General features: G+C 42.7%; 2 protein-coding genes and 1 long non-coding RNA gene across 3 annotated transcripts; 1 reads left to right on the top strand and 2 right to left on the bottom strand.

The window, feature by feature from the left end:
* Positions 1-70: 70 nt before the first annotated feature.
* On the bottom strand, positions 71-3,745 carry sdr39u1 (short chain dehydrogenase/reductase family 39U, member 1). The gene is made up of 6 exons (XM_024436059.2): positions 3,375-3,745; positions 2,513-2,619; positions 2,116-2,198; positions 1,018-1,139; positions 743-895; positions 71-605 (listed from the first exon to the last, which is right to left on the bottom strand). Exons 1-6 carry the CDS (start codon positions 3,388-3,390, stop codon positions 175-177), a joined length of 912 nt encoding a protein of 303 aa, XP_024291827.1. The 5' UTR covers positions 3,391-3,745; the 3' UTR covers positions 71-174.
* Positions 3,746-4,447: 702 nt separating this feature from the next.
* On the top strand, positions 4,448-5,766 carry LOC112260740. The gene is made up of 3 exons (XR_002955047.2): positions 4,448-4,596; positions 5,313-5,350; positions 5,541-5,766. It is a non-coding gene; the product is annotated as an uncharacterized LOC112260740 (long non-coding RNA).
* Positions 5,767-16,713: 10,947 nt separating this feature from the next.
* ltb4r2b (leukotriene B4 receptor 2b) lies at positions 16,714-22,569 on the bottom strand. Its single transcript, XM_024436054.2, has 5 exons — positions 22,325-22,569; positions 18,073-18,695; positions 17,567-17,767; positions 17,409-17,452; positions 16,714-17,280 (listed from the first exon to the last, which is right to left on the bottom strand). Exons 2-5 carry the CDS (start codon positions 18,676-18,678, stop codon positions 17,025-17,027), a joined length of 1,107 nt encoding a protein of 368 aa, XP_024291822.1. The 5' UTR covers positions 18,679-18,695; positions 22,325-22,569; the 3' UTR covers positions 16,714-17,024.
* Positions 22,570-23,138: the final 569 nt, after the last annotated feature.

Raw genomic sequence — 23,138 nt, 5'->3', positions numbered from 1 at the left:
AGAAGATTTTATATGTATACATAATCCTTTCTTGCAGTGGACACTGGACACTTTTTTTTGAAAGACAGGGTCCATCTCATATATTTATTCAGGGAAAAAAGCTCACATCAGTGAAGTTCTCTCATGTTACAAAATCTAATCTCATTCAGTCTCTTGACATCTCCTGTTTCACATCTAGCGCCCAACAATCTCCTTCAGGGCAGAGCTCAGGTCTGGGTACTGGTACTGAAAGCCTGACTCCAGAGTCCTCTTGGGTTCTACTTTCTGACCCTGGGTTAGCACTATGGCTCTCTCTGAACCCATTAGGGCATCAATGACAAATCCAGGCACAGGGAAGACAGTGGGTCTCCTCAGAACCCGGCCCAGCTCTTTGGTGAACTCGTAATTGGTGTTCAGTGCTGGGGCGACACCGTTAAACACTTGAGGGACAGCAGAGGAGGGGGTGTCGGGAGAGGGCACCAGGGCATGAGCGATGATTCCAGCCAGGTCAGAGACATGGATCCAGGGGAATGGTTGTCTGCCAGACCCCAACGTGCCTCCAAGGCCTAGCCAGAAAGGAGTCATCATTTGCTTCATGGCCCCACCATCACGGCCCAGTACTACCCCTGTTGGAGGAAAGCAGTAGAGCAGGGGTATCAGTGGTGAAATCACAAAAGACTGCCATCTCATTCAATGGACTGTATTCATATTAACATTGTCCAGTTGTATCTAACACACACTCTAATAAATGTATAGTACTCACCTGGTCTGATTACTACTTGTCTGGTATTCTGTGCAATGTTTTCAGGAAGACGCCCCGCCCACTCCCATTCCTTCACCAGTCTTGACAGGAGGTCAAATGGTGTCCACTCACTGTCTTCTGTGTACTGAGCTGTTAGACTGGGTTTATAACATGCTGTGGGGAAGAGACAAAAACAAACCAACAATTGTGGTAAAAATATTGTAATATTGTTTGTGACTATCTAAGGATGCTTTAAGTGCCACTGAAACTTTATGCAAGGAACCTAGGATACTTACCTACACCTGTGACAAGGACCCAAGCATGAGGGGGACTGGGGGACCCAGCAATGGCTTGAGACAGAATTGTGGTTGTGTCAACCCGACTGGAGAACAGATCCTTCCTATAACCCTCATTCCACCTGTACCAACATGGAGGAGGGAGAACCAATGGGGGGTGGGGTTGAGAGGGACAAACATAAAAAGAAAAGAGAGAGGCAAAGAGTGGTATGGAAAGAGTCCAGTCCATGTTGGATATGAACCTGTATTTAAAACGTTTTCATCAAACTGTCCCCTTTTCTTTTTATGTCAGATAGGGCCTCAGATCCTCAAGTTCTACAGTTGCACCAGAGAGCATATTGACTCGCTACATCACCACTTTGTATGGCAAATACACCGCCCTCGACCGCAAAGCACTACAGAGGGTGGCGCAGACGGCCCAGTACATCACTGGGGCCGAGCTCCCTGAAATCCAGGACCTCTTTATCAGGTGGTGTCAGAGGAAAGCACAAAAAATTGCCAAAGACTTCAGGCACCCAAGCCAAAGACTGTTCACTCTGCTACCATCCGGCAAATGGTTCCGGAGCATCGGCTCTCGGACCAACAGGCTCAGAGACAGCTTCTACCCCCAAGCCACAAGACAGCTAAATAGCCATAAGACTGCTAATCAGTTACTTAAATGGTTAGAAGGACTCTACGTTGACCCTATCTTGCAATGACTATGCACAGTCACAAGACTATATATACACACCGACACAACACACTCACACTCATCATATGCAGCTGCTACTCTGTTCTTTATTCTTACTCTTATTATTATCTATCCTGATACCTAATCACTTTATCCTGCTTTATTTACATATCTACCTCAAATCCCTCTTACCCCTGCACATTGATCTGCTATTCATACTCTCTGTTTACATCTTCATGGTTGTGTATTCTATTCCTCATGCATTTTACTCTGTATAGTTGGGAATGGCTAGTAAGCAAGCATTTCAAGTCAGTCTACAACAGTTGCATTTGCCACATGTGACAAATAAAATCTGATGGTCCAGCACCATCCTCAGACAATTGCTTTCATTTTTGGAAAAGGCTTAAAATGAGGTCTCCATTGCTCACCATCGCAGTGGGTTCATAAGATTCTCCCCAGACAGATTGACAGCAGCCTCACATGGTGGGAGGCCACCAGACTCCAATTCACCCTGCAAACAGGGCATGAGATAGCTTTTTAATTATTGGTTATTAGATGACACCATGTGTTATGTTTGGGTGTCAACCTGAAAGATTCCAATAGATAATAACTTCAATAATAAATGCCATTTAGCAGATGCTTTTATCCAAAGTGACTTATAGTCATTGGTGCATACAAAGATCACTTATGGTTGCTAATATGAAGAATGGTTACTCTGTAGGAGTGAGGAATAATTGTATTATAATACTAAAGGAAAATTAATTACAATTATTTCAGTGCGTGCTCTGCCCATGACAGTGCTATAAAATTAGGTCATAATCATACCCATGTGATCTTTCCCAGACCTGGCTGTCGAGATATTATTGTGACTTCATGACCTTTGTTCTTGAGTAAACAAGTCAGCTCTCTTCCCACAAACCCAGATCCTCCTCCTGATGAAAATAAAAGGCAGAGAGAATATTACAATATTACAAGCCAGGATAAGTACAAGATTGATTATATCAGTGGTTCTCAAACGTCTCCTTGGGGACCCCTAGATGTTTCACAATTTTGTTGTAGCCCTGAAGTAGCTCACCTAATTCACCTAGTCAAGGGCTTGATAATTAGTTGACAAGTTCAATCAGGTATGCTATCTCTGGAATAGATCAAATACATGGAACAGGTTTGACAACCACAAGATTAGATTAGGGAAACTGCTGTTACTAATTGGCATTTTATTTTTCACAGTCCAAAACATAGACGATGCTAGAAATTTGGATGAGAACATAAATAAAACTCTGAACCTGTATTAACAACCAGCAATTACTCTAGGCATAAGAATCTTAGCTCACCAAACAATACAGATAAGTGTTCAAAGAAACGTCATATTGACGCGCATGCGCACTTTGCTCAATTACAAAACAAGGTAGCTGGCTATATTTACAAGGGTTTTCAAATGTGAACGAAATGTCCTTAGCAAAACTGACGCGGTTCCTCTACAGTTACCGCTCACATGACATGAAACTGGAACCACAGAATGCATGTTTGATAACGATTTCTATAACTAGCTAATAGTATACGTTCAATGTAACAAACACTCAGTTACAAGTAGCCAAGTAACGTTACGCTATTGAAGATCAGTGGTAACGTTAGGCCATCATTGTAACTGACTTGCCTAGTTAAATAAAAATGTCTGATTTATACATACCTATTAACACTCTCATAACACACAATTTCCAGTTCCAGGGTTGGAATTCTGCTTTCCTATGTTGATTTTGCACAGTACACTAACTCAAATTGGCACGGCGCTGCAGGTAGCCTAGTGGTTAGAGCGTTGATCTAGTAACCGGAAGATCGAATTCCCGAGCTGACAAGGTTCAAATCTGTTGTTCTGCCCCTGAACAAGGCAGTTAACCCCTGAGTTAACCCCTGTTCCTATACCGCCATTGAAAATAAGAATTTGTTATTTAACTGACTTGCCTAGTTAAATGAAGTTAAAATATATTTTTTAAAGTGTACGCAGAAGAATTTGTCCAACGGTGTCCAGTAGATATGTCACATGCCAAACTGAACAGAGCCTTCCTCCATTTTTGTGAGGTAAGGAAAATAACTTGCTGTCCTTTCAATCCAATTATACAATCACTATCTTGTATTACGCTTACAAGCGGAGATTTTTTTTTAAACGCAATGTGTTTCCAGCAACACTTTCAACTAAATGGCAATAATGTTAGACATATGCATGTTTCGAAAATATGGATATACCAGATCAGTTATCAGCCAGTTATTGGTTTGTCAGTCAATTGGCCTTTATAAATCAATATCAGATTAATGGAACAAATGTTTGTTATGATAACATTTTGTTTGTATTATAACAACATAATAGTTTGATCCCAAATTTTTTTATTTGGACTGAACTAGGTGCCGGTACTCTTTTTATGTGCCGGTATTGTTTTACATTAAGGTTCAGGAGCTCCATATAACTTTTGAGCTAATGCTCTTAAAGAGGCACATGAGCTCAAGCATCCGGTGAGTTCCTGCCCAAGTCAAGTACTGCACACGGGTCAATTATTTCCTCTGAGAAAGTGTGATTTGTTGTATTCTCAGATATCCAGATCGAAGGGGAAAATTATAGCGAACCATGACAATTTCTATATTACATCTTGTCAAACTCGGGAATGATCTTTCGCGGTTTAAACTGTTCAGCGTTGATTCGTTCCACGCGGAACTGAAACAAAGACATGTCTTAGGGGGAGATACCACACCCGGAAGCAACATGCGTGTTTCCCACAACAACACGTGGTTTGTAAAACATATAAATTCGCCCCCAGTCCCCTCAATCAGTCTTTCTCACCTACTGCGGTTGGAGGAGAAGTGTACATCAGCACATGTGGACGATTTCGCCATAAACTACCAATTGATTAATTTTGACAGTAAGTTAGTTATTTTTTTATAACTATTTTTTATTAGGTAATATTTGACCCAAGTTTTGGGTTATTTGCTTGCAATTGGCTGGTAAGTCATTTTGGTGGCAAACTTGCTAGGCTAGCTTTAGGCCAGCCTAATATATCTTGATACATTTTAGTTTTATCCGATTTTTAAAAATGTAAATTGGTTCAATAAACCGACCATTCAAAGGCCTTGGCTACGGTAAACATCAAGTATTTTCTTAACGTTTTACCTGCCTGAAGAATTGGGCCTAACTATTTACATTTATTTTTTAAGCACGAATTCGAATGCCGTAGGCCCTTATATAGACAGTAAGCAGATGTTGGGCATGTACTGTACAGCCGCTAGCCAGATGTGTTTAGTCTGAGGCACTATCGAACTGGTTCCATGATGAACCATGGCAGTATCTCTAAACGTAATTATTATTATTTTTATTTTTTTTGGGGGTGGGGGGGTTGGTTCCGAGGACTAGCCATTTTGCTTGCTACCTGGGTCATTATTACATCGCTAACGTTATTTATCTGTGACCACTTGCAAATGTTGTATCGTCAAACCCAAAATGATGATTTGCATGTGAGTCCGTGTTTCAGCTGAACCTCGTGATTATAATTTCACTGCACTGACTGGGTTGGCGATGTCAACATTTAACACTTCTGACAATGACTATAGGTAACTGACTTTTGTTTGTATGTCACTTTAGAGAATCTAAACTCAATCCTAGCTGTGCTGTAAAATCGGGTAACTATAAGCTTTTCTGCTCCTGAATCCAGCCTTTCAGTAATCTTACTTACTATGATGAGTTTGTTGCATGATCCGTGTTTCACCTGAATCCTAGTGATTATACACATGCGCTGAGTAAATTAAGGAGTTGTTGTAGAATCTCTTCATTCTGTGTTGTACTAATGGTTTCCCATCTGTCCATCTCTAGGTAATGTGAACTGCCATTGTAGGACTGACCACTGCGTCCATTCAACCCCTGGATCTTCAGATCTGTAATCTAGTTTGAGGTCAAATTAATGTATATCTAATGACTATGTATATACTCTACAGTTGCTAACCAGATGCGTTTTGTCTGCGGCACTATCGAACTGGTTCAAAATTGTACAAAATGTTACTTTTGGTTCAAAGTGTTCAATAAATGCAGTGAATGTTAACTGTTTATCATTTATGGAATGTCATTGGCAGTTGTAACTGTTAATACATCCTTTACTTCAGCTGTTGCCTGCAAAGACATAAAGCCTAGGTATATGTTCTCTTTTCCGGGGAAAGGGATACCTAGTAAGTTCTGCAACAATGCGTTCAACTGAAATGTGTAATTTGCCTTTAACCGAATCCCCCTGAATCAGGTGTAATGGTCTAGGCTACAGGTGGAATAATGCCTTTTAAAGTCACTCAACTGTATGCCTACTTTCATCTAGCAGACACGGACAAGTGGTTAAGAAATGTTTAACTACGTGGTCCTAGGAATTTGTATTTAACTAGGCACGTCAGTTAACCATTTAATTTACAACTACTGCTTAACCCGGAAGACGCTGGGCCAATTGGGATTCTCGATCACGGCTTGTGATAAAGTAGTGTTGACTCGAGCGATGCAGTGCCTTGGACTGCCTGGCCACTCAGGAGCAAATGTGACTGCATTATAAGTATGCTTGCTTTATATTCTCTAAAGGCATGTAATGTGATCTTAGTGGTGAATACTTGGCTGATGACTAGAGTTGTGTGTTGGCCTTATGCTTCGAACACACCAACCGAAACATTGCATTTAGGTATACCAGAATATCATTCACAATGAAACGCGTTTGATTTGTAGTGCGTTCGGTGTGGCGCATTCGTTCGATAATCCAATATACGCGTCAAACTGCGTTGACGGCTTGACATGAATGGTAGGTGAATTTGAACTTTTCCCACACCAGTTGCTGCGTACCACGTACCATTTGCGCGACGTAGCTGTGATCAAGGAGTTAAATGTTTGAACAATTTAAATTCACTCGAGTGAATTTTAAATCAAACGCGCCATAACGTTAGTCACCAATAAAATCATCACTATAGCGTCTCACCATTACTGGATTGGCTGACTAGCTGTCGGTTACTAGCCGCCACATGAGGGCAAGGCTAGCGTGGCTAGGCGAGTGCTGCTTGTAAATAGAATGTTCTAACGGCCCCCAATATCCTTGAGCATTCAAATAGCCCCCACGGGGGGGGGTGTAGAGGATGTCTTGCTGCTGGTTTAGGGGTGCCGCTTCCAATTCGGCGTCACCTCTGCATTGCTAGCACACGTGACCGGCCTGAAGCGTTTTACCAAACCCATGAGGTTCCTTATTGCTTTTTATAATCCAGTTACACATTTTAGCGTCATACCCGTGGTATTTTGTAATTGCGGCACCCTGTCCTATGGTCGATAAATCATTGGATTTGATTCAAGGCAATTTCAATCTGAGGACTGCAACCCTAGTGTAATTTATACCTTTTAATAATCCATTAACTTCCCATCTATGATTATTTTGCTCACTGTCACCCTATGTTTCAGTTTCTACAAATGGAACTGGAGCCATGTGGGCCAAATAATTGTTAGGGTTCAATTTTGATCCACTGGTGGCACTAGCCCGATTGGCCGCCAGATGGCACTTATTTTTTAATGGCGTAAAAGGAATAATAGTTAATATAGTAAACTATAGATTCAAAATTGGTCGACAAACGTTTACATATGCTTTATGACATGTGACTTTCCCATAGTAACCGTGCCATTCCAAGCTCAAACAGGAAAATTAACAAATACAAAACACAGAATATCTAAACTGCCGGTGGCACGATTCTTTTGATCCTAAAATTAAGGGGGGGAAATCGCTCAATTGTATGAGCGGACCCTCGGCTGAGGGTTAAGGTATTATAGCTGTACCTTTATAATGGTTGGCTCTTGAAATTATCCTGTTGTAATTTCAAACTAATAGCCTCTCTTTTATAAGCTAAATCAATAGCCTAATTACGGCACAATTTATCGCTACTATGGCGTCACCAGACCCCCCTATAGCCATATAAAAGTAATTCAGTCTAATCTCAATCGCAATGCCCAGAAGACGCAGAGCATCCACTAGCTGCCTTGTCCTCAGTCACCTCCGCTGCTCTAGTGCTCTACCTGACCTAACCGCCCCCTCCCTGTTCTCTCTGACCCGACCCCTGGTAGAGCAGCGATGTTAAAGTCTGCTTACCAAGATTACATTGAATGTTCCTGAGTGACCTAGTTACAGTTTTGATTTAAATCGGATTAAAAATATATTGCAAGACTTGAACATGGCTGTCCAGTGATGATCAACAACCAATTTGACAGATCTTGAAGAATTATAAAAATTATAATGTGCATATATTGTACAATCCAGGTGTGCAAATCTCATACTTACCCAGAAAGACTCAACTAAGCCATTGAGTGATTCTCCAGACCCCTCTCTGAAATGTGTTAATTCTACAGCCACTATGCATACTGTGCCTTCAGAAAGTATTCACACCCTTTACTTTTTCCACATTTTGTTGTGTTACAAAGTAAGATTCAAATGTATTTAATTGTTTTTTTGTCAATGATCTATACACAAAATACTTTCATGTGAAAGTGGAAGGCTTTTTTTTTTTTTTTTTTTTTTTACATTTGTGAAAGATTTCAACCCCCTGAGTCAATACATGTTAGAATCATCTTTGGCAGCAATTACAGCAGGTTGTCTTTCTGGTTAAGTCTCTAAGAGCTTTCTACACCTGGATTGTGAAACATTTGCCCATTATTCTTTGAAAAACTCTTCAAGCTCTGTCAAATTGGTTAATTATTGCTAGACAACCATTTTCAGGTCAAAATTGTAACTTGGCCACTCAGGAACGTTCACTGTCTTCTTGGTAAGTAACTCCAGTGGAGATTTGGCCTTGTGTTTTAGGTTATTGTACTGCTGAAAGGTGAACTCATCTCCCAATGTCTGGTGGAAAGTAGACTGAACCAGGTTTTCCTCAAGGATTCTGACTGTGCCTCTCCGTTCTGCTTTTTTATCCTGAAAAACTCCCCAGTCCTTAACGAATACAGTGCATTCGGGAAAGTATTCAGACCCATTGACTTTATCCACATTTTGTTATCTTATTCTAAAATTGATGAAATAAAAAATGTTCCTCATCAATCTACATGCAATACCCTATAATGACACAGTGAAAACAGGTTTATTTATATATATAGAAAAACATATTTCAAAAATGGGGGTTATCCGGGTGGTCTCTGAGGTACCATAACACATTGAGAAAAAGTGTCAAGCACAATGTAGCAGCCAAGTAGCCTACTATCTATGGAGGTGAAACGGACAGCTCTCTGCAAGGTGCTAATTAATTCAAAGCATTTTAGACGTCACTGCAGTATGCCCACATACTTGAGTATAGCGTGGGGCTTACACAAGTCAGAATTTCTTATAGCCTAATTTTATAGACATCAATGTACAGCAACATTTTAATGCGACACTGCGGAACACCCGCCATATGCACATATACTCAGCTGTGGGGCTCACAAGACCCGTATTTCATGACAAATTTCGCAATATAATATAAATCTATGTAGGCTACAGCAGAACCCACATATAAGAATATGTAGGCCTCCTGCCTATGTGATAATATGAAGCACATATTCAGATTACAAACTCCCACAATGACTTTACCCATGTCAAGTCCATTTAACTCTCGAGAGTCAACTTCTTGCTAAAAAAAATACTAGCTAGTAGAGGTGCCGGGGGTGATGCTGAACTGGCGGGATAATTTTTGTACTTTATTTAACTAGGCATGTCAGTTAATTAAGAATAAATTATTTACAATGACGCCTACCAAATGTCAGAAGGCCTCCTGTGGGGACAAGGGGCAGTGATTAACAAAATAAATACAATTAAAAATATAGGACAAAATACACATCATGACAAGAGACAACACAATATAAAGAGAGACCTAAGACAACAACATGGCAGCAACACATGACAACGTAGCATGGTAGCAGCACAACATGGTAGCAGCACAAAACATGGTGTAAACTTTATTGGGCACAGACAAGAGCACAAAGGGCAAGAATGTAGAGACAACAATACATCACGCAAAGCAGCCACAACTGTCAGTAAGAGTGTCCATGATTGAGTCTTTGAATGAAGAGATTGAGAAAACTGTCCAGTTTGAGTGTTTGTTGCAGCTCGTTCCAGTCGCTAGCTGCAGCTAACTGAAGAGAGACGAGCGACCCAGAGATGTGTGTGCTTTGGGGACCTTTAACAGAATGTGACTGGCAGAATATCTCAGATAGGGGGGAGTGAGGCTTAAGAGGGTTTTATAAATAAGCATCAACCAGTGGGTCTTGCAACAGGTACAGTGGCAAGAAAAAGTATGTGAATCCTTTGGAATTATCTGGACAACCTACACTGTGAATGTTTAAATTATATATTCAATATAGACAAGAAAAATACAATAATTTGTGTGTTATTAGTTTAAGCACACTGTTTGCTTATTTTTGTGAAGTTCAGATCAAATTTGATGACCATTTTATGCAGAAGTCCAGGTATTTCCAAGGGTTCACATACTTTTACTTGACACTGTATATTAGCATTGCCATCAGGAACAGTTTGCCCCTCCTCTCACGCACTGACAGTTCTCTGGCTCGTACTGGGTTCGAATTCACCATCTTTCTCTGGATTTTTGGACTTGAAAAATGTCAAACTCGATTGCCTTTTTTTAATCACATTTTTTTTGTTGGCTTTCCCATGATTCAAATTCAGTAGGGAGACGACTAGACTAGGCTACGTGGCGTGACTACGTAGGGACTAGCTGACCACCACTACCAGGACCTGTGTCAAGATCAGTTACTTACCCCACTGTCCCTCCCAATAACCTCTATGTACAGGATAGGATGATTACATAGAAGGATCACCGCACTTTTACATGATGGTCTGGGGGGGGCAGGAGAAACGAGGAGACAACTTTTTTTATTTTTTTTATAACCCCTTTTTCTCCCCAATTTTGTGGTATCCAATTGTTTAGTAGCTACTATCTTTTCTCATCGCTACAACTCCCGTACGGGCTCGGGAGAGACGAAGGTTGAAAGTCATGCGTCCTCCGATACACAACCCAACCAAGCCGCACTGCTTCTTAACACAGCGCCATCCAACCCGGAAGCCAGCCGCACCAATGTGTCGGAGGAAACACCGTGCACCTGGCAACCTGGTTAGCATGCACTGCGCCCGGCCCGCCACAGGAGTCGTTGGTGCGCGATAAGACAAGGATTTCCCTACCGGCCAAACCCTCCCTAACTCGGACGACGCTAGGCCAATTGTGCGTCGCCCCACGGACCTCTCGGTCGGTTACGACAGGGCCTGGGCCTGGGCATTCTAATAAAACCAATAAGCATTAAATCAAGTTGTCTCCTCGCTGCAGTACAGCGCCCTTAACTACTGCGCCACCCGGGAGACGAGGAGACAACTTGATTTAATGCTTATTGGTTTTATTAGAATGTCTACAGTGCGAACAATGAAATTATGAATAAATCATGCTGCGAGGGGTACCGGATCTGGGCAAATAGGTGCTGGAACAAACAAAGCCAAATCTGAGAGGTGCAGGATCCTGTTCCGACAGTGGGGTTATGGTATGGGCAGTTATAAGCTACAGACAACGAATACAATTGCATTTTATCAATGGCAATTTTAAACGCACAGAGATACCGTTACGAGATTCTGAGGCCCATTGTCGTGCCATTACCTCATGTTTCAGCATGATAATGCACTGCCCTATGTTGAAAGCATCTGTACACAATTCCTGGAAGCTGAAAATGTGCAAGTTCTTCCATGTCCTGTATACTCCCCAGATATGTCACCTATTGAGCACGTTTGGGATGCTATGGATCGACGTGTACGACAGCATGTTCGAGTGCCTGCCAATATTGAGCAACTTTGCACAGCCATTGAAGAGGAGTGGGACAACATTCCACAGGCCACAATCAACAGCCTGATCAACTCTATGCAAAGGAGACGTGTCGTGCCCCATGAGGCAAATTGTGGTCACACCAGATACTGACTGGTTTTCTGACCCACTCCCTACTTTTTTTAAGGTATCTGTGACCAACAGGTGCATATCAGCATTCCCAGTCATGTGAAATCCATATATTAGGGTCTAATAAATGTATTTAAATGAACTGATTTACAAATAACTGTAACTCAGTAAAATCTTACAGCTTTTTGTATGTTGAGTATATATTTTTGTTCAGTGTAAATACCTATAATGCTGATGAGTGAGATAGGAAGCGATGTGAATTATGAGTTTACTAGATTAATTAAAAGTGATGATCCATTCAGACCAGCCTTACTGATTTAACTTTCAGAAATACATTTCTTCTGGAAGATATGCAGTCTCCGACAGCTCTTCACAGATATACGGCAATGCTGTGAATCTGTTTACAAAGGTTATGGTCCATCAAGTCATGTACAACTTCTCTCAAGTTTTCTGATTCAGTAATGCAGAAAGAGTACATTGGGCGCTAAAGAACATCTAAAGATGGGGCCAGCATCCATGACAGAGAGGTGGACATTCAACTGTTCTCCCCACTGAGTCTGAGGTTGATAAACAGAGTAATACCTGTCTTCCTCAGGCTAAGGCTGTCTGGAAAGGCAACGGGAAGTTCAGCTTCCTGTCAAATATCAACTTCAGGATCATCTCTGAGGTAGACAAAAGATCAAAGTTAAAGTTGAAACATTGCTATTACATACAGTTGAAGTCGGAAGTTTACATACACTTCGGTTGGAGTCATTAAAACTTGTTTTTCAACCACTCCACAAATCTCTTGTTAACAAACTATACTTTTGGCAAGTCGGTTAGGACATCTACTTTGTGCATGACACAGGTCATTTTTCCAACAATTGTTTACAGACAGATTATTTCACTTATAATTCACTGTATCACAATTCCAATGGGTCAGAAGTTTACATACACTAAGTTGACTGTGCCTTTAAACAGCTTGGAAAATTCCAGAAAAATGTCATGGCTTTAGAAGCTTCTGATAGGCTAATTGACATCATTTGAGTTAATTGGCGGTGTACCTGTGAATGTATTCCAACACCTACCTTCAAACTCAGTGCCTCATCATGGGAAAATCTAAAGAAATAAGCCAAGACCTCAGAAAAAAATTGTAGACCTCCACAAGTCTGGTTCATCCTTGGGAGCAATTTCCAAATGCCTGAAGGTACCACGTTCATCTGTACAAACAATAGTACGCAAGTATAAGCACCATGGGACCACTCAGCCGCCATACCGCTCAGGACGGAGACGCATTCTGTCTCCTAGAGACGAATGTACTTTGGTGCGAAAAGTGCAAATCAATCCCAGAACAACAGAGGACATTGTGAAGATGCTGGAGGAAACAGGTACAAAAGTATCGATATCCACAATAAAACAAGTTCTATATTGACATAACCTGAAAGGCCGCTCAGCGAAGAAGCCACTGTTCCAAAACCTCCATAAAAAAGCCAGGCTACGTTTGCAACTGCACATGGGGACAAAGATCATACTTTTTGGAGAAGCGTCCTCTGGTCTGATGAAACAAAAATAGAACTGTTTGGCCATAATGACCATCATTATGTTTGGAGGAAAAAGGGGGAGGCTTGCAAGCCGAAGATCACCATCCCAACCGTGATGCACGAGGGTGGCAGCATCATGTTGTGGGGTTGCTTTGCTGCAGGAGGGACTGGTGCACTTCACAAAAATCGATGGCATCATGAGGCAGGAAAATTCTGTGAACATATTGAATCTCAAGACACCACTCAGGAAGTTAAAGCTTGGTCGCAAATGGGGTTTCCAAATGGACAATGACCCCAAGCATACTTCCAAAGTTGTGGCAAAATGGGTTAAGGACAACAAAGTCAAGTCCTGACCTCAATCCCATAGAACATTTGTGGGCAGAACTGAAAAAGCATGTGCGAGCAAGGAGGCCTACAAACCCGACTCAGTTACACCAGCTTTGTCAGGAGGAATGGGCCAAAATTCACCCAACGTATTGTGGGAAGTGTGGCGTACAGCAGGTCAGCCACCAGGGGGAGACTCGTCAAGGCCTGGTGACAAACGGAGTCTACATCACAAGGCGATGGCTCCCTCTTCTGGATGTGCCAGGTCTCGCCGGGCTCTCTGGCAAGGACTAATTGGAGATGATTGTGGTTTGTGAGTAATCAGGGGCTGATTGATCACCAGCTGGACAAGTCCCATAAAGCTGCCGGAGGGGCAGCACACGGGAGAAGGGACTGGGGGAGGAAACATTGATCCCGCATAGTTGGGGACAGTTCCAGAGATAAAAGGAGGGAGCTCAGTTTTGTTCTCCACAGGATACAGCAAGACCCGGAGCCCAGAAGACAGTATCCCGGAGAGGGTCTCATGGGGGAGACCTTTTGGTTTGTTATTCAAATAAACACCCTTGAAACCGAGCAAATGGTACTCTGTCCATGATACAGTATTGTTAGAGAAGGAGAAACCTTTTATGAATGATTGGGCACAATTGTTATTTTTGGTGTTTATGGGCATATTCAATGTCTCCCTATCCCAGTCTGCTGTCCCCACATGCTTCAAGATGGCCACCATTGTTCCAGTACCCAAGAAGGCAAAGGTAACTGAACTTAATGACTATTGCTACTTAGCACTCACCTCAGTCATCATGAAGTGCTTTGAGACTAGTGTTACGAATCCCTTTTGGCCCGACAGTCTAGGGGGGATGGTAATGAGACCCGTAACATAACTCATGCAAATTATTAGTGACAAAGTAAAAGTGTGAACGAAATAACCACGACAACAGAAATCTACCGTCAAACTCCAGGTTTATTTATAAACACACGGTAATGGGGGGAGGGGGGAGGGAAAAGTGGCTGAGCTGGACCCAAGGAAAGAAACAATAAATATACAAAAACACCCCTAAGCTAGACTAGCCTACTTTAACAGCTAACTAACTAACCAAAAATACAGTGGGTGGTCCGCCCTGTTCTAACTAGTGTATTTAACAAAGTTCACCTACGGGTAGTGTATGCCCATGGGCGACTTGTCTTGGTTTCCCCCTTTTCCCACCAGCAATCAAACACAAACACAATAACCAAAAACAATACTCACAGGAGATGACAAAGTGATTTGGAGGTGCTCAAACAAAAGAGAGGTTAAGACACAAAGCGAGAGTGAAACACAGAGACCTACAGACATGGCATTTACAGAGAGATTGAGCTCTAGAGCAAACAAATGATGGGGTTTTTAAACCATGGGGAAGGAACTGTGATAGGGTAGGAAATAGGAGGAGGTGTGTCTTCTGATTGATGATTGATTGTTGTCTGATTGGGGAGTGATGATTTTCACCTGTGAGGGGAGAAGGAGAGAAAAGAAACACACAGGATACACACACACACACAGGATAACTGTATCCATAACACTAGTTAAGGATCATATCACCTCTACCTTACCTGCCACTCTAGACTGACTTCAATTTGCTTACCGCCCCAATAGATCCATAGACGATGCAATCACCATCACTCTGCACACTGCCCTATCCCATCTGGACAAGAGGAGTACCTATGTAAGAATGCTGTTTATTGACTATAGCTCAGCATCCAACACCATAGTACCCTGCAAGCTCATCATTAAGCTCGAAACCCTGGGTCTGAACCCCACCCTGTGCAACTGGATCCTGGACTTCCTGACAGGCCTCATTCGGGTGGTGAAGGTAGGAAACATCACCTCCACTCTGCTGATCCTCAACACTGGGGTTATTCAGGATTAGGAAGAGGTTTACATGTTGATACAGGTACAGTCATTATATGACTACTAAAATCACAGGAGCCTCCCTTTCTTCCTGACACAAGGGTGCATGTTCAGCCCCCTCCTGTACTCCTTGTTCACCTATGACTGTGTGGCCAAGCATGCCTCCAACTCAATCATCAAGTTTGCAGATGACACAACAGTATTAGGCTTGATTACCAATGATGATGAGACAGCCTACAGGGAGGAGGTGAGGGTTCTGGGAGTGTGGTGCCTGGAAAACAACCTCACTCAACATCAACAAAACAATGGAGATGATCGTGGGTGCACCCCCCTAGCTACATCGACGAGACCGCAGAGAAGGTGGAAAGCTTCAAGTTCCTTGGCGTACACATCACTGAGATTGACCACCCACAGACAAACTGAGATGGACCACCCACACAGACAGTGTGGTGAAGAAGGTGCAACAGAGCCTCTTCAACCTCAGGAGGCTAAACAAAGTTTTCTTGTCACCTAAAACCCTCAAACTTTTACAGATGCACAATTGAAAGCATCCTGTCGGGCTGTATCACAGCCTGGTATGGCAACTGCACCGCCCGCAACCAATGCTCTCCAGAGGGTGGTACGGTCTACCCAACGCATTACCGGGGGCACACTACCCGCCCTCCAGGACACCTACTGTACAGCATCCAATGTCACAGGAAGGCCAAAAATATCAAGGGCATCAACCACCCGAGCCACTGCCTGTTCACCCCGCTATCATTCAGAAGGCGAGGTCAGTACAGGTGCATCAAAGCTGTTTTTCAGACTCTTGGTTCCAGCTATCTCATGGCCACTAGCACATTAGAGGCTGCTACCTATAGGCATAGACTATACATCTCTGGCCACTTTAAGGAATGGAACACTAGTCACTTTAATGTTTACATATCTGGCATTACTCATCTGATACTGTTTTCTATACTTCTACAGTATATTGGTCCCTTAATGAAGTTTACATATAAGTCATGGTATCTTAGTCACTTAATGTTTACATATCGTGCATTACTCATCTCATATGCACCTCTCCTTATACTGTATTCTATTCTACTGTATCTTAGTCCTTTCCGCTCTGACATCACTCGTCCATACATGTATATAGTCTTAATTCATTCCTACTTAGATTTGTGTGCATTGGGTATATGTTTTGTAATTTGTTAGATATTACTGCACTGACGAAGCACAAGCATTTCGCTACACCTGCAATAAAAATCTGCTAATCACGTGTCTGTGACCCTTAAAATTGGATTTGTTTGGTTAGGTAATTATAACCTGAAGTTGAGTTTACATATTCAGAACTCAAATTATTAATAATTTTCCACACTTATTTTAATCACAATATTCCCCAGTATTATAAGTGGTATTTACAACATGGGATTCAACAAACATTCAAGCAGTACAAGCAGTGTATTAAAAGTATTTAATTTTGGGGGGGGGCACATTTACAAAAATTAGTGGCAGTGACTTTGGGTCTACTGAGAAACTTGTCTAACACGAGGTGCACTGAATATTGTAGGGATTCTTTCAGATGGTCCCATTTGGACAGGTAAAGGTTTCGAAGCAGTCTGTGTGCAGCAGTGCATCGTCATGATGAGTGGATAGCATGTGCAGTGCAACTCTACACAAGTGTCTGTTTTTCGTTCTTCACAGCATTGCCCCCAGTGCTGCTGAAAGACAACGCATCTTTTAGTCCAATTCCCTTCTTTATCCCAGTGTCCAGAGATGTCCCCTCGAAGAGCCGGGCCATGAAGGCGATGCCGTCCTCTCTGATGTAGGATTTTCCAGCAAAGGTGTATAGAATAGGGTTAGCACAGCTGCTGATGAAGGCTAGAGTGGAGGTCACAGCACGACTGGGCTGCCATACCATATCTAGTCTGCAGAGAGAGGGATAGAGTTCATGTTGCAGTTCCAGTTCTTTTCTTATTGTATGGGTGTTGGTGCTTATGTTAAATTTAACTTTAGCTAAATGGAGGGGAAAGATGTTGGGTTGGTTGGCACATACCTCTTTTTCGTTGGTGAGCTGTCATCAAACTGTTCAGCCACCACCTAGGAGAGAAAAAAAAGTACAGTCATTCCTTCACTGTAAAATAGTATAACTTTCTATGCTACACTCCACACTGAGTGAAATTGCAAGATACAATACCATATGATCACACACACCTGCATTATGTTATTGAGGTGATATGGCAACCAGAAGATGCCAAACATCACAACGATGGCCAGGATGAGTTTCTCACTGCGGACCTTACGACGGAACTTGGTCTGTCTGAGGCGTCTCAGGATGCAGACGTAGCTGCTCACTATAACCCCGTACGGAACCAGGAATCCCACTACTGTCTCAAAGGTGTACTGGTACACCACCTGAACATGAGAAATTATGTAATAATAAACTGCACACATGTAATGACATGGTGCAACACCAGGCTTATTTGAACACGAATGGGTCTGTCATACCAAGATCAAGCTAAAATGTAAGATTAGTTAGGATTTATGATGTCAGGAAGAAAGGGAGGCTCCTGTGATTTTAGTAGTCATATAATGACTGTACCTGTATCAACATGTAAACCTCTTCCTAATCCTGAATAACTATATACTTAAACCAGAAAAAATATATTATGTATCTAACTTCATTATTAACTTAATATTCACTTATCTCTTGAACTTACATATCGAGACCGGGAGTGATTTGAGGCACACACCAGGCGGGTGTTGTTCTGTTCATCATGATCATACCTCACCTGCCTGAACACCAGAGCAGGGATAGAAATTGAGAACACTAGGGCCCAGAGCACAGCTATTGCCCGCACCACCATCTTCTTGCTGGCCAGGGCCGCCACTCGATGGGGCCACACCACTGCAACTAGCCTGTGCAGGCTCATCAGCGTGATGAGGAAGATGGAGGCGTACATGTTAGTGTTGCACAGGTAAAACAGCCCCTTGCACATGGGGTTGCCAAAGTCCCAGTTCTGCCTGGCCAGATAAATTAGGAAGAAGATGGTAAGGCACATGAGAAAGCCATCGGCGCACGCGAGGTTGAGGATGAGGAGGGTGGTAACGGAGCGTTGGCGGGCACGGGCCAGGATGCTCCAAATGATGAAGAGGTTTCCTGGGACGCCGAGGAGGAAGACCAGGCCCAAGATGAGGGCTCCTATGGCTGTGGTGGCGTCATTACTCACGATGCTGGAATCCTCAACAGTGTCTTTGGTGAAGAGGATAGAGGTGGAAGTGGACTTGTTGAGATAATGGAGGAGGGAACTGCCATTCTTAGCCATAGTGAGGGTTATCGGCTCTGAGGGAGAGAGGGAGAAAGACAGAGTTATCCATGGACTCTAATGGCTACTGTGTGTTATCAACCTTCAAGTTGAAAAGTAGCACAGAGCTTGGGTCATTGACAAAGAGTATGACCTACATAAAACACAGTTATCAGTAGACATTTTACGTATTGAAGCTAAGCTAAGAACATATTGTTTTGATGTAAAGGTTTTAGTTGAGGGCTCAAGGTGCTGTCTGTCATCTTCAATCTCTGTGTAATTAAAGAAGGAAGGAGATGGACGAGTCAGAAAAAAGGAGGAAATCAATGTCATTGGCCATTTGTGCGGTTATTAGCTCTGAGGTAAAGGGCGAAACAATAGCCCCGTTTGTTTATACCTGTTGCTAACATGTGCCCTTTGTCTTGATCTTTTCTACATTCTGATTGTGCCCAGGCTACATTTCTAGACTGACATCTGATTGTGATCAGGCACACATTGTGTCTGGATATCAAACAGACCTGGATGGTGAAACCATTTAAATCATCATTATAATCATGACTCTAAAATCATTGACACAGGTATCACCAATGATTTATGGTATCATTGTCTTAAATAAACTCAGATTATTTTTAAAGAATATCTGTCAAATAGTTTCCATACAGGGAGGCACCAACTTAGTGCTGACACAGTGGAAGGATAAGAGACACATTTTAATACAACGTGTAGACGCGATAAACCTTGATCAGATAGTGATCGGATCATATTGATCAGATCTCACAAAACTCACGATAGCACAAGGTGTAAACGAGGGTAGAGAGAAAGAGACATATGTTTGGGAAGTACACTCTATATGCAAAACTATGTGGACACCTCTTCAAATTACTGAATTTCAGACACACCCATTGCTGACAGGTGTATAAAATTGAGCAATCGCCATAGACAAACATTGGCAGTAGAATGGCCTTACTGAAGAGCTCAGTGACTTTCAATGTGGCACCGTAATAGGATGCCACCTTTCCAACAAGTCAGTTTGTTAAATTTCTGCCTTGCTAGAGCTGCCCCGGTCAACTGTAAGTGCTGTTATTGTGAAGTGCAAACATTTAGGAGCAACAATGGCTCAGCCGCGAAGTGGTGGGCCACACAAGCTCACAGAACAGGATCACTGAGTGCTGAAGTGCGTGACGCGTAAAAATTGTCTGTCCTCGGGTTGCAACACTCACTACCGAATTCCAAACTGCCTCTGGAAGCAACGTCAGCACAATAACTGTTCGTCGGGAGCTTCATGAAATGGATTTCCACGGCCGAGCAGGCGCACACAAGCCTAAGATCACCATGTGCAACAGGAAAGGGCTTTCTGTGGGCCTCCCGAGTGGCGCAGTGGTCTAAGGCACTGTATCGAAGTGCTGAGGTGCCACTACAGCCTTGGGTGCTATCCCAAGACCGGGAGACCGGGAGACCCATGGGGCGGTGCACAATTGGCCTACCGTTGTCTGGGTTAGGGAGGGGTTGGCCGGCGGGATTTCGTTGGCTCATTGTGCTCTAAAGAGTCCTTGTGGCGGGCCGGGTGCCTGCAAGCTGACTCAGTTGTCAGTTGGGCCGTGTTTTCTCTGACACATTGGTGCGGCTGGCAACCATTTAGGGAACGGTTGCCAGCTTTACTGTTTCAACATGACAATGTCCCCATGAACAAAGCAAAGGGCATACAGAAATGGTTTGTCAAGATCGGTGTGGAATAACTTGACTGGCCAGCAGAGATCCCTGACCTTACCCCCATCAAACACCTTTGGGATGAATTTGAACGCAGACTCTGAGCCAAGCCTAATCGCCCAACAGCAGTGTCCGACCACACTAATGCTCTTGTGGCTGAATGGTAGCAAGTCCCTGCAGCCATGTTCCAACATCTAGGAGAAAGTCTTCCCAGAAGAGTGGAGGCTCTTATAGCAGCAAAGGGGGAACTAACTCCAAATGAATGCACATGATTTTGCAATGAGATGTTCGACGAGCAGGTGTCCCCATAGTTTTGGTCATGCATGTAGCATATCACGGAACTGTCACCAACTCAAAATTAGGTGGATTGTTTTGCATATGGTTTACACTAGTTTCACGAGTCCATCCTTCCAAATCTCACCTCATTGATGTGAGTGAAGCATGGGCATCCAAGGTCATGTTTACACTGATAGAAATAGCTTTGGGATATAATTCTATTTGAGGTTGGGGCTACATGTCGCTCAACCCTCACTCACTGTTGAATCTTTGCGGTAGACAATGTGTTTGCAGCACACATAAAACATTTTGCCACTGACACAGGCAAGCAAATATTCACATTAGCCCTCCTGGCCAACAGTATATTGTCACAACACAGAGATGGCATGCTAAAACATGCCAAATATTAACGCTGCTCCTTTAAAAGACTCCACTTCGATAGTCATAGACTTCTCTTGATTTCCTCCCTCCTGCTCTCTCTCTCTGTATCTCTCTCTGTATCTCTCTCTGTATACCAAACATACCCTTGTAAAACTGACCATCCTACCAATCCTCGACTTTGGCGATGTCATTTACAAAATAGCCTCCAATACCCTACTCAACAAATTGGATGCAGTCTATCACAGTGCAATCTGTTTTGTCACCAATGCCCCATATACTACCCACCATTGCGACCTGTACGCTCTCGTTGGCTGGCCCTCGCTTCATACTCGTCGCCAAACCCACTGGCTCCATGTCATCTACAAGACCCTGCTAGGTAAAGTCCCCCCTTATCTCAGCTCGCTGGTCACGATAGCATCTCCCACCTGTAGCACACGCTCCAGCAGGTATATCTCTCTAGTCACCCCCAAAACCAATTCTTTCTTTGGCCGCCTCTCCTTCCAGTTCTCTGCTGCCAATGACTGGAACGAACTACAAAAATCTCTGAAACTGGAAACACTTATCTCCCTCACTAGCTTTAAGCACCAACTGTCAGAGCAGCTCACAGATTACTGCACCTGTACATAGCCCACCTATAATTTAGCCCAAACAACTACCTCTTTCCCAACTGTATTTAATTAATTTATTTATTTTGCTCCTTTGCACCCCATTATTTTTATTTCTACTTTGCACATTCTTCCATTGCAAAACTACCATTCCAGTGTTTTACTTGCTATATTGTATTTACTTTGCCACCATGGCCTTTTTGCCTTTACCTCCCTTCTCACCTCATTTGCTCACATCGTATATCGACTTGTTTATACTGTATTATTGACTGTATGTTTGTTTTACTCCATGTGTAACTCTGTGTCGTTGTATCTGTCGAACTGCTTTGCTTTATCTTGGCCAGGTCGCAATTGTAAATGAGAACTTGTTCTCAAGAATCAAGGCAGAGTTACGTCAACAGCAAGGAACACACAGAACCACACAGAGACAGGATTCACTCATCAACACATGGAGATGAGAGGGAAAGAAGATAGATAGAGGGAAGAGGATGGAATTGGAAAATAAGAAAATTGGAAATGAATTAGGAATGATTATGAGATTAGGAATGACTATGAGAGAGAGAGAGAGAGAGAGAACGAAAGAGAAAGAGAAAGAGAGAGAGAGACTGAGAGAGAGACAGAGAGAGACTGAGAGAGAGACTGAAAATGAGAATCGAGTATATCCCAGGGAAAAATTCAGGATATTTGCATCCACTCACCTTACTACACAATCAAGACTTCAGAGGATGACGAAGAAGGTGATGAAGAGAAATGGATCTGAGTAGGGTGTGTAACCATATGGTGGGAATAGTTTTGTGTTTATCTATACTCTTTGTTTATCTCTCTTCTCTGACAGCTTGTATCCAACTCCCTCTCTCATTCTATTTTTTCTTTACAACTGCTTGTTTCCCCTGTCTTTCCCTGCTACTGTGTCTAATAAATGTGCTGCCCCACAAGCTGTAACATGCTCTGAAGGGCGAGAGAGGTGTGTCCTTTCTTTAGTCTCCAACCTCTCACTCTCTTTCACACACACACCCTCCACAGCGGTGTTTTTCCTGGTGCCAACCTTCCACCCTTTGTCCTGATCTTGCCAATATTCTGATTGTACCCACATTATCAGACAGGTGTAGAAGATTAAAAGACACATTGTGATCTGATTGTGATCTTCCTGACCACCTTTAGAGGTAGTCAGGCACGCATTGTGTCTGCCAACTGGGCACAGACATTAGTTCAATGTCTAGATTTGATTTACATTTAGTTGAGTTGTCAACTAACGTGAATTCAACATGAAGTCAACAAAAAATGTCATCATATCATTGGATTTAGGTTAAAATACGAAATGCCCTAAAGTCGATTACTTTTGCAAATCCAATCAGTTTTCCACGTTGATTCAACATCCTCACTCATGACATACCCCCTTCTAAGGCACTTATATTTTTTGTCTTGCCCATTTACCCTCTAAATGGCACACTATGTCTCAATTGTCTCAAGGATTAAAAATCCTTCTTTAGCTTGTCTCCTCCCTGTCATCTA

Source organism: Oncorhynchus tshawytscha, linkage group LG10 (genome assembly GCF_018296145.1).
Source record: "Oncorhynchus tshawytscha isolate Ot180627B linkage group LG10, Otsh_v2.0, whole genome shotgun sequence".
NCBI classification, from domain to species: domain Eukaryota; kingdom Metazoa; phylum Chordata; class Actinopteri; order Salmoniformes; family Salmonidae; genus Oncorhynchus; species Oncorhynchus tshawytscha.
The sequence above is the reverse complement of the archived record's forward strand: the minus strand, read 5'-3'. Positions and strand labels throughout refer to the sequence as shown.